The following is a 14,923-nucleotide window of genomic DNA, read 5'->3' as shown; positions in this document are numbered from 1 at the left end:
CTACTAACTCTTTTAGGACTGCAATAACGACTTACAAAAACATTCAGAAACAGCACAAAGTGAAATTTAGGAATACAAATTTAATAACCTTTGCTTTTGTAACATTCGTACCTTTTTCTTAATGCGCTTTTTTAAAAGGCTTTTTTTTCTATGGGGTAGAATGCCAAAAACTATATTAAATTAATTCTGTCAGCCAAAGCTAGCACTGGCACATCCAGTGACAATCATCCCATGGTATATGAAATATTTTGTTCATGGAAGTTTTTTGAATTAATACTTTGTATACTCTATTTGAATTGACCTGCTCTAACATACCATTTTGAGGTGTAAATAAGTGATTTACATTACAAACATTGTTGAAGTTAAGGCTTTACCATTTCTCTATTAGTCTACGTTCCCTTAACAATATATTGTACATTCAAGCTAATACTAAATCAGAAGAATATTAAATATTAATATTTCAATTAATATTCCAATATTAAAATGCACAAAACATTCTAACAATGTATCACTTCATTTCCGTCATGCCCCAGCACAGATGCTATTTCCATTAGTTTGGTCATATCTGCGTACCAACACATAAAGGATTACCAATCTAGTAAAAGTGTTTTTTTTAGCTAATAACATCTCCAGGGAAATGAGGCAATATATATTTTAATTCCACACCCAGTGGTCTCAGGGGCATTAGTTTCAGGCAATTTATTAGTCATCTAAACAGTTAATATTTTTATGATCTTTGTACCTTATTTCAGCTTTTCTGTCTCCTAGCCATTAGTATTGCCACATCGTTAATTAAAAAGTGCCTTGCCCAGGACAGTTTCGAATTTCTGTTATAAGGTTTAAAAATTGCTTAAGCTGCTTTGATACTTTCTAAATATTTCCTAGATTCCTGCAAAATATTAAAAATTGGAATTTTGGTCACTGACATTTATGAAGCATGAATTTTCAGCTTTTATGAAAGGATTACTCATAATAATTTCAACATTATTAAAAACCTAACTTTCAACAATTTTTAATAGAAAGTCACAGGGCAGCACACTCCCAATATAAAATTACATAGCCTTCTGAATGAAAAGGATCATTAATTTACATTTCCAAAGCATCATTAATGTAAAGAATGTTTCAAAAAATAAAAGCAAAAACCATTTTCAAGGGGAATTAAAGAGAGTTCTGAAGTCTCAAAATGTTAACTCTTATTCTTCTCTCCAAAGATGGTGCCACACCTACTGAGTTTCCCCAGCATTTTCTATTTTATTTAACATTGAATGAAATTTCACTAACGGATATAGAAGGGTTGCCCGTCCAGGAACGCAGATGGTTTGGGTAAGTAGTTCGAATATGCTGGACTGGCTGAAAGCTAACCTAGCTGTCTGAGTAAACCAAGAAGAGCTGGAATCAAACTGGAATTAAAGGAACAAATCATTCAAGAGTAAATATGAGTTTGAAGAAGACTGAAAAAGAAGAAGAGAAAGAAAAACAGGACCAAAGAAAAAGAGAAAAGAGTGAAAGAAAGAGAAAGAAATAGAGAAAGAAAGAAAGTGAGAAAGAAAGAAGGGAAAGTAAGAATGAGAAGAAAAAGAGGAAGAGGAAGTGAAGGTGCAAAAGAAAGCCAGGAAGAGAACGAATGAAAGAAAATAAGGAAGAAAGAGAGAAAGGAAGGAAGGAAAAGAAAGGTCTGAAGAAGTGTAGTAACTGGGTCCAGGTGGACCTTGTTGACTACAAGGTCCTTGGTTGAGATTGTTAACACAGGCTAATCAGGACGCCCTGGCAAGTAGAGCACGGGAACTACAGAGTATCCCAATAGAAGTGGACATCCTTACCTGTCCAACTGAGCTTGGGGAACACCACTCGTGTCTAAGCACACGCAAAACCCCACGCAAGGCATGTCCTGAGCAGAGAGACCCTAGGACAGCCCACAGCAGAACCCCATGTCAAAGCTGAGCCTCAGTCAAGTAGCAACTTGGATACAGGGATAGGAGGCTCTACAGCCAAATTTGCAGATGACACAAAAATAGGCAGGGTGGTAAATTGTAATGAGGAAATAAAACTTTACAAATGGATATAGATGGGTTAGGATAGTGGGCCAAAATATGACGGATGGAATTTAACATGGATAAGTGTGAGGTCATGCATTTGGCCAGAAAAATGGGAAGGTAACCTATTATCCAAATGGGAAGAGACTTCAGGGTGCTCTGGCGCAGAGGGATCTAGGTATCCTTGTTCATGAGTCACAGGAAACTTGCATGCAGATTACAGCAGATAACAAAGAAAGTGAATGGAATGTTGACTTTTATATCTAAAGGAATAGAATATAAAGGTCAGAAAGTATTGTTGCAACTATAAAGGCATTGGTAAGACCACATCTGAACAATTGTGCACAATTTTGGTCCCCTTATTTGAGGAAATATGTGGTGGTATTGGAAGCATTCACTAGATTGATCCCGGAGATGAGGGGTTTGTCATATGAAGAGAGATTGAACAGTTCAGTCGTACACTCTCTGGAATTTAGAAGAATGAGAGGAGATCAAATTGAGGTATTCTAGATAATAAAAGGTATAATAAATAGATGTGGAGCTGACATTTCCTCTTATGGGGCATTCTAGGACAAGAGGTCATAAGGGGCAGCAAATCTAAAACAGAGTTGAGGAGAAACCAATTCTCCCAAAGGATGTTGAATCTGCGGAACTCACCACCCCAAAGTGCAGTGGTTACTGAGAAAGTGCGCAATTTTAAGGTGATAGACAGATTTTTAATTGGCAATAGGTGAAGTATGAGGAGCACCCATGATCAAATGGTAGAACAGAATTCAATGGGACCAATGGCCTATTTCTGCCCCTATACCTTATGAACTAGAAGTTCTCCAGGTTCTGGGCCAGCAAGCCATTGTAGCTGCTGCTGGTACGCAGACAGCAAAGGAGTCCTACAAGGCCTGACTTGAGTAAGAAAACTCATAGGCCAGTTTGCAGGTGGGTGCATACCCTAGAGTGTCCCCCTATGTGTAGGTTGGAACAAATAAATTACTCAGCAGCATCCAAATCTGAATCGTTGGCAAATTAAGCAAAAACTAGTCTTACCATGCAAATACTTATTCCCTGGCAAGTGCTCTGATTCTAAGTTTGACTGCTTTCACAGCATCTCCCAGCAAGTGTCCTCTGACAAATGCTATCTCTTAGAAAATGGAAACGTCTGAGCAAATAACCATATTTTATAATCTTTTCCGAAGATAATTTTGCAACATTTAAATCAAGTGTGTGGGATTATGCCAGTAAAACTAACCCACAATGAATATTTACAACTCTCAATCAATGAGACCACTTTCATTGAGCGAATTGTTTTTGCAACTTTTCTGTTAACTACCATCATAACTGTATAATTATAATACTACATATTTTATAAAGAAGGCAAATCTTTTTAAAATGGACACAGAAATGAACACAGCTCCAATGAGTCATATGTCTGCTCTCGTTGATTCACTCCAGCCAAAAACAGACAGAAAGATGTGTTACTTACAAGAATGTTGCCTCGTTTGGAGAGTTTGTGCTACAGGGAGAGACCGAATAGGCTGCGGCTATTTTTACTGAAGTGTCCAAGGCTGAAGGGTGACCTTGTAGAGGTTTATTAAATCACAAGGGGCATAGACAGGATGAATAGTCTTTTCCCCAGGCTGGGGAGTCCAAAACTAGAGGGCATAGGTTTAATGTGAGAGGAGAAAGATTTAAAAGGGACCCAACGGACAACTTTTTCATGCAGAGAGTGGTGCGTGCATGGAACAATTTGCCAGACAAAGTGGTGGAGGCTGGAACAACAAGAACGTTTAAAGGGCATCTGAATGCATGTATGAATAGGAAGGGTTTAGTAGATATGGGCCAAATGCTGGCAAATGGGACTAGATTAATTTAGGATATCTGGTTGGCATGGGTGAGTTGGACCGAAGGGTCTGTTTCCATGCTGTACAACTCTATGACTCTACTTGATTGTGACTAAAAACTGGTTGAAAGAGGCATTGACTATGCAAACTGTATGAAGCTAGGTCCAGATATGAGCGCCAACTGAAATAGCTATGAACAGCGTGTGGATGTTGGGTTTTCTCTCTGACACTGTGAATTACAAAGATAAAGTTTCTAGAAGCCTCTGTTTTGCTGAAAAGAATTCCAGGCAGTTTTTCAGTATCTTGTCATAGGAGCGGTGAGTAGGAGAGACCTTATTTGATCCCCCAAGCTGCTCAACTCACTCAGTCGACCTACAACAAGCTCCAACTATTCAAGTACATTGCCATCGCAGCTGCTGAGTCTGACTTCAGAGAATACTTCAACCAAGCCAAGCCTGGAAAAAATAATTTTCAATTTTGCATGTAAACTTTATTCTTACTCACTTTAAGTCTTTGTATTTGTATTTTGGCAAATAATGCCATCACTGTTAATTGAATAACTTGAAGTGTTAATTCTGCAATGAACTAACCTTTATAATAAAATGTGAGGCTGGATGAACACAGCAGGCCAAGCAGCATCTCAGGAGCACAAAAGCTGACGTTTCGGGCCCAGACCCTTCATCAGAGAGGGGGATGGGGAGAGGGGACTGGAACAAATAGGGAGAGAGGGGGAGGCGGACCGAAGATGGAGAGTAAAGAAGATAGGTGGAGAGAGTGTAGGTGGGGAGGTAGGGAGGGGATAGGTCAGTCCAGGGAAGACGGACAGGTCAAGGAGGTGGGATGAGGTTAGTAGGTAGCTGGGGGTGCGGCTTGGGGTGGGAGGAAGGGATGGGTGAGAGGAAGAACCGGTTAGGGAGGCAGAGACAGGTTGGACTGGTTTTGGGATGCAGTGGGTGGGGGGGAAGAGCTGGGCTGGTTGTGTGGTGCAGTGGGGGGAGGGGACGAACTGGGCTGGTTTAGGGATGCAGTAGGGGAAGGGGAGATTTTGAAACTGGTGAAGTCCACATTGATACCATATGGCTGCAGGGTTCCCAGGCGGAATATGAGTTGCTGTTCCTGCAACCTTCGGGTGGCATCATTGTGGCACTGCAGGAGGCCCATGATGGACATGTCATCTAAAGAATGGGAGGGGGAGTGGAAATGGTTTGCGACTGGGAGGTGCAGTTGTTTGTTGCGAACTGAGCGGAGGTGTTCTGCAAAGCGGTCCCCAAGCCTCCGCTTGGTTTCCCCAATGTAGAGGAAGCCGCACCGGGTACAGTGGATGCATTCTACCACATTGGCATATGTGCAGGTGAACCTCTGCTTAATGTGGAATGTCATCTTGGGGCCTGGGATGGGGGTGAGGGAGGAGGTGTGGGGACAAGTGTAGCATTTCCTGCGGTTGCAGGGGAAGGTGCCGGGTGTGGTGGGGTTGGAGGGCAGTATGGAGCGAACAAGGGAGTCACGGAGAGAGTGGTCTCTCCGGAAAGCTGACAGGGGAGGGGATGGAAGAATGTCTTGGGTGGTGGGGTCGGATTGTAAATGGCGGAAGTGTCGGAGGATAATGCATTGTATCCGGAGGTTGGTAGGGTGGTGTGTGAGAACGAGGGGGATCCTCTTGGGGTGGTTGTGGCGGGGGCGGGGTGTGAGGGATGTGTTGCGGGAAGTATGGGAGACGCGGTCAAGGGCGTTCTCGATCACTGTGGGGGGAAAGTTGCGGTCCTTAAAGAACTTGGACATCTGGGATGTGCGGGAGTGGTATGTCTTATCGTGGGAGCAGATGCGGCGGAGGCGGAGGAATTGGGAATAGGGGATGGAATTTTTGCAGGAGGGTGGGTGGGAGGAGGTGTATTCTAGGTAGCTGTGGGAGTCGGTGGGCTTGAAATGGACATCAGTTACAAGCTGGTTGCCTGAGATGGAGACTGAGAGGTCCAGGAAGGTGAGGGATGTGCTGGAGATGGCCCAGGTGAACTGAAGGTTGGGGTGGAAGGTGTTGGTGAAGTGGATGAACTGTTCGAGCTCCTCTGGGGAGCAAGAGGCGGCGCCGATACAGTCATCAATGTACCGGAGGAAGAGGTGGGGTTTGGGGCCTGTGTAGGTGCGGAAGAGGGACTGGGACCCTGCAGCCATATGGTATCAATGTGGACTTCACCAGTTTCAAAATCTCCCCTTCCCCTACTGCATCCCTATACCAGCCCAGTTCATCCCCTCCCCCCACTGCACCACACAACCAGCCCAGCTCTTCCCCCCCCACCCACTGCATCCCAAAACCAGTCCAACCTGTCTCTGCCTCCCTAACCGGTTCTTCCTCTCACCCATCCCTTCCTCCCACCCCAAGCCGCACCCCCAGCTACCTACTAACCTCATCCCACCTCCTTGACCTGTCCGTCTTCCCTGGACTGACCTATCCCCTCCCTACCTCCCCACCTACACTCTCTCCACCTATCTTCTTTACTCTCCATCTTCGGTCCGCCTCCCCCTCTCTCCCTATTTGTTCCAGTTCCCTCTCCCCATCCCCCTCTCTGATGAAGGGTCTGGGCCCGAAACGTCAGCTTTTGTGCTCCTGGGATGCTGCTTGGCCTGCTGTGTTCATCCAGCCTCACATTTTATTATCTTGGAATTCTCCAGCATCTGCAGTTCCCATTATCTATGAACTAACCTTTATTTTGTTTAAGGCTAAAAATTTGTTGTGAGCTACTTTTAATTTGGAACACTAAAAAAAACACAAATGGGAGCTAAACAGATACACAAATTCACAGTTTCACTCAGAGGATATGCATGATCATGACACTTTGGTTTGTGTCTGATCAGCGTCCCCTGTGCCATTTGGTACTGTTGGTACCTTTCTGAACATAATCTCAATTTTATTTCTCTTAAAGCCACATTACAGCATTTGACCCTGAGAGAGACATGCAATTTAAGACTTTTCACCACCCAATTTATGCACAGGATAATTTGATTATCTTAAGCCTTATTAATTAAACTAAAATCTGCAATGGAAAATCTGACAGATGAGATAACAAATGGCCACCTTCACCCAAACCAATGCATAAGTCATGCCCTGGCTTACCTTACCAATATGCAACACCTCACATTTATCTAAATTAAAATCCATCTGCCACTCCTTTGCCCATCTGATCAAAGACCCATTGTACTCTGAAATAAACTTCTTACACTGTACTACACCACCTATTCTAGTTTCATCTTTAAACCATACCTCCTATATTCACATCCAAATCACTTGTATAAATAATGAAAAGTGGTAGACCCAGCATTGAAACTTGTGGCACACCGCTGGTCACAGAGTTAATTGAATTTTAAGTGCAAGTTACAGTCAGCTCAACTTGAGCTTCCATGATCTAAATGTTTTCTATGTCAACCCATTCAGAGGTGGAATTACATACCGCTGGATGGGATGCTCTTTGAGGGGTGGTGTGGACTTGTTGGGCCAAATTGCCTGTTTCCACACTGTAGGGGATCCTATGAAACTGATTCGGGACCGTCAGCATGGCTTAGTGTGTGGGAAATCATGTTTCAACAACTTGATTTTTTTTGAAGAGGTGACAAAGATTGATGAAAGCAGAACATTAGACATTGTCTACATGGATTTCAGTATAGCTTTTGCCAAATTTCCACATGCTGGACTGGTTAACAAGGTTAGATCACATGGGATCAAGGAGGACCTAGCCAATGAGGTACAAAATTTGTACAATGGTAGGAGACAAAGGGTGGTGGTGGAGGGTTGTTTTTTGAACTGGGGGCCTGTGACCAATGGTGTGCCACACATTTCAATACTGGGTCTATCACTTTTCATTATTTATATAAGTGATTTGGATGTGAATATTGGAGGTATGGTTTGAAAATGACACTAAAATAGGTGATGTAGTGGACAGTGTAAGAAGGTTATCCCGGAGTACAACAGGGTTTTGATCAAATGGGCTAAGGAGTAGAAGATGGATTTTAATTTAGATAAATGTGAGGTGTTGCATATGGTAAGGCAAACCAGGGCAGGACTTATATAATTAATGGTAGGTCTCTGGGGAGTGTTGCCAAATAAAAAGACCTAGATGTGCAGGATGCATAGTTTCTTGAAAGTGGAGTCACAGTACTGGTGAAGAAGGCATTTGGCACTCTTACCTTCATTGGTCAGAACATTAAGTATTGGGATGTGGTTGTACAGGACATTGGTGAGGCCACTTTTAGAATACTTTGTACAATTGTGGTCATCCTTTTTTCGGAAAGGTGTTGTTAAACTTGAGAAAATGCAGAAAATATTTACAAGGATGTTGCTGGATCTCAATGGCTTGAGTTATAGGGTGAGCCTGAACAGGCTGGGGTGTTTTCTCAGGAGTGTCAGAGGCTGATGGGTGACCTTATAAAGGTCTATAAAATCATGAGGAGCATGGATAGGATTCAATAGCCATGGTCTTTTTCCAACTGGTGATTGGCTCAGTTGTACAGGAAGGCAGGAGGAAGATTGGGAAAGCAGCTGTGATAGGAGATAAGAATTTAAGGGAACAAACAGGTGTTTTTGTTACTACAACCGACTTGGGAAAGCATGCTGAGTCTTGAATCCCACTACTCTTGGGGTCACCACAAAAGTAATCAAAGTATGCAAATTCCATATTTTACTCAATGGTAAATGATGGAACCAGGTTAGCAGAACCAAGTTTCTGTACTTGACAAGAGCTACTGTTTAGTATAAATAAATAAATTATCGTCACAGGTAAACAAAATTAGAAACTATTAGCATATAACTCTCCTAGATGAAACTCTAACCCCCTCTTAAATCCTTACAAGCACAAACAGTTGAATCCAGGAAAATAAATTGATTTATGGATAGAGGAAGAAGCCTTTATTTGACACTCTGTCTGTGCCCATTTCACTCAGTCTTTCAGTTACTTTTCCCACTTTATCGCTTCCTCTGCTCCCCTTTGCCTTTCTTTCTCACTTAATTTTATTTTAATTTATTCACAGAATATGGGCTTTCCTGGTTGTAACAGCATGTATTGCTCTTCCTTGGTTGTCCTCGTGAAGGTGGTAATGAGCAGGCTTCTTGACCTGCTAAAGTCTGTTTGCTGCAGTTAGATGCACAATGTAGTTAGGGAGGAAGTTTCAGGGTGGTGAGTTAGTGACACTGAAAAATTGACAATATTTTTCCAAGTTTGGATGTCGAGTGGCTTGGAGGGAAATCTGTTAATGGTGACGTCTTCATGTATTTGTTGCCCTTGTCCCTTTATATGGTTTGAAGTTGTGTCTAAGGAGCCTTGGAACACTTTGCTGCTACCAAGTGTTGATGTGGATGAAGTCAATATCCGTGTGGTGCCAATCAAGCAGGCTGCTTTGTCTTAAGTGGTTTCAAGCTTCTTGAGTGCTGTTGGAGCTGTACACATCCAGGCAAGTAGCAAGTGTATTCTATAACATTCCTGACTTGTGCTTTGTCGATAGTGGACAGGCTTTGGGAACCAAGACATGAGTTACTTGCTGCATGTTTCCAGTCTCTGATCCGCTCTTGTTTATTATATGTCCAGCTCAATTACTGGCCAAGCATGGGAGAATCGGTGATGGTGACGATACCACTGAAATTAAGGAGCAAATGATTAGATTCTTTCATTGGAAATGATCATTGCCTGGCACGTGTGCAGTGCAAGTATCACTTGCTACTAATCGGCCCAAATTTGGACATTGTCCAGGTCTTGCTGCATTTGAGGAGTCACAAATTGGTGCAGAACATTGTGCAGCCGTCATGAACATCCCCATCTTGACCTCACGATAGGGGGGCTGCACTGATGAAGCAGCTTGGTATTGCCCTGATGAACTCTTGTAGAGGTATCTGAAAGCTGAGATGACTGACCTCCAACAGCCATAACTACCTTCTTTTGTACTAGGTATGGCTACAACCATCTGAAAGTATTTTCCCAATTTCCATTGACTCACATTTTGGTGGAGCTCCTCAATACCACACTTGACTGACTATTGTCTTGATATCAAGGGCAGTTACTCTCACCTCAGAAAAATCAGTTCTTTTGTCCATGTTTGGACCAATGGTGTAATGAGGTCAGGATCTGAGTGGCCATGCCAGAACTCAAATTGAGAATCAGTCGGCAGATTATTGCTACACAAGTGCTACTTGATAGCACGGTTAATGGCATTTTCCATTCCTACACTTATGATTAAGAGTAGATTGATAGGGTTGGATTTGTCCTGCTTATTGTGTACAGGACATAGCTGGGCAATTTTCCACATTGTCATGTAGATGCCTGGGTTGCAGCTGTACTAGAACTGCTTGGCTAAGTGCTCAGCATGTTCTTGAGCACAAATCTTCAAAACTATTGCTGGAATGTTGTCAGTGCCCAAAACCTTTCTGCATGCAGTTCCTTCAGCCATTTTTTGATATCACACGAATTGGGTCAAATTGGCTGAAGGCTGGCAGCTGTGATGCTATTCTGTTTCCATAAAGATAAACCGCATCCCCTCCAAAGTTCCTATATCCAGTACGACGGATTCTTCGCGTTTAAATCGTAGTACCGAAACTTCCTATTTTCAGAGCGATTTCAGTGATAGAGGTGGTGTCGCCATCCGCCTCGCGTGCGACCACGAGGTTCCAACGGTCCGTGTTCCTTAAATTTCCTATGAGCCAATCGGAGTGTTCCGACCGAATGGTCAATCAGAGCACAGTAGTACCAACCAGTCCGGGCGCGCTGAAGGGCCAAACAAATGATTTTTAAAAAACCCGGGAAAAGAGTGGTGGCGCGTGACGTCTCGCTTATAACAGTCGGTGGAAGCGCGCGATGGTTTCTTTGGTGGGGGAGGTACATTGAGGCAAAGCGGTTTGTTGTAGTCCATGGCGGAGCTGGAGCTGCAACCGGAACCTGGCTGTTTGACAGCTTGGTTCGATCGAGCAGCAGTGTTCTGGGTGCTGGCAGTGGAACGATACCTCTCGGACTGTCCTGTTAGCCGATATGACGTGACCCTGTATGGCCAAGGAGACGGAGACTGGGCCACACTGAAATATTCGCTGTCTCCGCAGCTAAACTTTTTAGTGGAGAGAAACGTGTTATGCTCCGGCTGCCAGCTGAGAGTGAGCCGTTGCTCGGTGCTGTCGGACGGGTTTAGGGTGATAGAGAGAGCCGAGGTGTTGAAGGGAACCATGCCACCGCCGGCATATGTTGCGTCTCTGCCCATCCCACCTCCCTTACGCTGTCGTATTAAGTACTACCTGCCCCTATGGGAGGAGAGTGACTATTATGGGGAGGACTGGATTATGCAAACGCACAGCCAAGAATTTGTCAACCTGGAAGGTGTGGTGTTTCGTCGCTGCTTAAAACCCCAAACTCGAACTTTTCGGCTTTAAATGATTGCGGCATTTTTACAAAAAAGGAAGGAGACTTTGGCCCGTTGTCTGTGCACCGACTCGCCGAATGGGTTGAGAGAGTGTACATTGTTCTTATTCGAATAACCATCTAATCCATATCTGAACGCACTGATTGAATTTGCTTTCCTCTGTGCTCTGAGAGCAGCGTATTCTTGCTCTTCATTTACTTGTTGAGTGATAATTGGTTTTTGTTTCGAATTACTTTTGCTCTCACTAACTGCTTCAAATCTATGCCTACTCAACATCTTCGTGGGTGGGAATGTTTGCTTCCTATTTGCTTAGTACAGACACCTCATGATTCTGAATACTTGGTTCTCTTTTCATTGTTCCCTCTGATCCTCACATCTGCAATCAATTTATCAAGAAGGGTTCAGACTGCAAATGTCAGTTTTCCTGCTCCTCTGCTGCCTGGCCTGCTATGTTGATCCAGCTTGACCCCTTGTTATCTGCAATCAGATTCCTTATTTGAGGACCCATTCTTGTAAACCTCTTCTGTCCCAATTCCCTTCAGCCTGCCTAAAGTTTCCCATTGGGAAATGGAAGCAATACTTTAGCTGATGTAGAACTAGTCACAGTTTTACGGCATAAAAAGATTCTTCAGCCTATTGTCTCCATGCTGGTCATTGAACAGCTACCTATTGTAATGCCATTTTAACCAACAATTGACCTGTAGCCTTGTTTGCATTGGCATTTCAGTTGTTCATGGTTTCTGCTTCTATCACAGTTTTAGATATTGAATTCAAGAACTTTTAACCCTCTGATTTAAAAACAAATCTTCAAATCCCCTCTACGTGTCCTTTAAAGATGAATGACCACTGTAATGGGAATTATTCCAATCAACCCTGTTTATATCCTCAACTTTGTGCACCTTAATCAGGATCCCTGCCCCCACCCACCCCAAGCCTTTTGTGCTGCAAGGAAACCAATTTTTCTGATGACTGGTCTAGGCATGAAATGTCAATGTTTGTGCTCCTGAGATGCTGCTTGGCCAGCTGTGTTCATCCAGCTTCACACTTTGTTATCTTGGATTCTCCAGCATCTGCAGTTCCCATTACCCCTGAACTATCTACTGTTTACATTGCTGAAACACTCCAATCTAGGCAATATCCTAGAGAATCCTCTGTCCTGTCTAGAGGCATCATAGTCTTCATATGGTATGGCAAATAGAACTACACGCCTGTATTAACTTCCTGTACAGTTCCATCATAACCTTCTTGCTCTTGTGTTCACTGCCTTGACTTCAAGGTAAGCATTGTGTGCCTTTTTAACCATCGCTGCTACCTGTTGTGTTTTTTATAGTCTGTGGACATCCAAACCAATGTCTTTCTGATCCTAAGTATTTGCTAGGATCCTAGTGTTCAAAAGCATTCTCTTGCCTTGTTACTCCTCCCAAAATGCAATACCTCACTTTGCATAATTAAATTCTACTTGCCAGTATTCAAAATATTTGACAACCCTGTCTTTGTCCTGTAGTCTAATGTTGCCACCTTGCTCTTCACCACACTACCAAATTGTCATCTTCATGAATGAATCATTTAATATACACTAGAAACAGCAAGGGAATCAGTACTAAACCCTATGTTATACCACTGGACACAGGCTTCTGGTCTCAATCAAATGTTCCCTTAAACTGTTACTCTGATGCTTGACCTCATCACCCCATCAAAAATTTCTAACAAATTTGTTAGAATTGTCCCCAGGCATTCCTTGACTATACTTAATTAATTTTGTCATGGTAAGTGGAGCTTAATTCTGTTCCTCAGTCTTTTTCTGTAGTTTCCCTGCCATTGATTTTTAGACTCCCTGGCCTGTAGTTTCCTGGTTTATCCCTACCTCCCCCTTAAATAATGGTAACACATTGGTGTCAGGAGCCAGTAGTGTCCAGAATAAGGTGGGTGAACTTGCAGCATGGATTAGTACCTGGGACTTTGATGTTGTGGCTATTTCGGAGACATGGATAGAGCAGGGACAGGAATGGTTGTTGCAGGTTCCAGGATTTAGATGTTTTAGTAAGAACAGAGAAGATGGTAAAAGGGGTGGAGGTGTGGCATTGTTAGTCAAGGACAGTATTACAGTTGCAGAAACTATTTTTGGGAACTCATCAACTGAGGTAGTATGGGCTGAGATTAGAAACAGGAAAGGAGAGGTCACCCTGTTCGGAGTTTTCTATAGGCCTCCGAATAGTTCCAGAGAGACAGAGGAAAGGATAGCCAAGATGTTTCTCATTGGGAGTGAGACAGACAGGGTAGTTGTCATGGGGGACTTCAGCTTTCCAAATATTGACTGGGAACATTATAGATAGTACTATAGATGGGTCAGTTTTTTCCAGTGTGTGCAAGAGGGCTTCCTGACACAGTATGTAGATAGGCCAACGAGGGGCGAAGCCACATTAGATTTGGTACTGGGTAATGAGCCTGTCCAGGTGTTAGATTTGGAAGTAGGTGAGCACTTGGTGATAGCGATCACAATTCTGTTATGTTTACTTTAGTGATGGAAAGGGATAGGTGTATACCACTGAGCAAGAGTTATAGCTGGGGGAAAGGCAACTACGATGAGATTAGGCAAGATTTAGGGAGCATAGGATGGGGAAAGAAACTGCAGGCGATGGGCACGAGAAATGTGGAGCTTTTTCAAGGAAAAGCTCCTGTGTGTCCTAGATAAGTATTTACCTGTCAAGCAGGGAGGAAGCTGTAGAGTGCGGGAGCTGTGGCTTACGAAGGAGGTGGAATCTCTCTTCAAGAGGAAGAAGGCGGCATATGTTAGGATGAGATGTGAAGGCTCAGTTAGGGCACTTGAGGGCTACGAGGTAGCCAGGAAAGACCTAAAGACAGAGCTCAGAAGAGCCAGGAGGAGACATGAGAATTTGTTGGCAGATAGCCTTAGGGTCTACTCTGATCCTTTCTATAGGTATTTAAGGAATAAAAGAATGACGAAAGTAAGATTAGGCCCAATCAAGGATAGCAGTGGGAAGTTCTGTGTGGAGCCAGGAGATAGGGGAAGTGATAAATGAATATTTTTTCAACAGTATTCACTCTAGAAAACGACAATGTTGTCGGAGAATACTGAGATACAGGCTACTAGACTTGGTGGGATTGAGGTTCACGAGGAAGAGGTATTGGAAGTCCTACAGAGGGTGAAGATAGATAATTCCCCTGGGCCGGATGGGATTTATCCTAGGATCCTCTGGGAAGCCAGGGAGGAGATTGCCGAGCCTTTGGCATTGATCTTTAACTCGTCATTGTCTACAGGAATAGTGCCAGATGACTGGAAGATAGCAAATGTGGTTCCCTTGTTCAAGGGGAGTAGAGACAACCCTGGTAATTGTAGACCAGTGAGCCTTACCTCAGTTGTTGGTAAAGTGTTGGAAAAGGTTAAGGGATAGGATTTATAATCATCTAGAAAAGAATAAATTGATTAGGGATAGTCAGCATGGTTTTGTGAAGGGAGGTTGTGCCCCTCAAACCTTGAGTTCTTTGAGAAGGTGACCAAACAGGTCGATGAAAGTAAACTGGTTGTGGTGTATATGGATTTCAGCAAGGCATTTGATAAGGTTCCCCACAATAGGCTATTGTACAAAATGCAGAGGAATGGAATTGTGGGTGATATAGCAGTTTGGATTGGAAATTGGCTCGCTGAAAGAA

The 14,923-nt window shown here is 43.3% G+C and overlaps 1 protein-coding gene across 1 annotated transcript in view; it reads left to right on the top strand.

The window, feature by feature from the left end:
• The first annotated feature begins 10,751 nt into the window (after positions 1 to 10,751).
• LOC125453254 (RPA-related protein RADX-like) overlaps positions 10,752 to 14,923 on the top strand; it is a 79,487-nt gene continuing 75,315 nt past the window's right edge. The window contains exon 1 of the mRNA XM_059646966.1: positions 10,752 to 11,208. Within this exon, the coding sequence (XP_059502949.1) occupies positions 10,752 to 11,208 (457 nt within the window). The remainder of the gene's footprint in view (positions 11,209 to 14,923) is intronic.

The sequence above is a fragment of the Stegostoma tigrinum genome, chromosome 6, assembly GCF_030684315.1.
Source record: "Stegostoma tigrinum isolate sSteTig4 chromosome 6, sSteTig4.hap1, whole genome shotgun sequence".
Classification (NCBI taxonomy): domain Eukaryota; kingdom Metazoa; phylum Chordata; class Chondrichthyes; order Orectolobiformes; family Stegostomatidae; genus Stegostoma; species Stegostoma tigrinum.
This window is presented reverse-complemented; position numbering and strand designations above follow the sequence as displayed.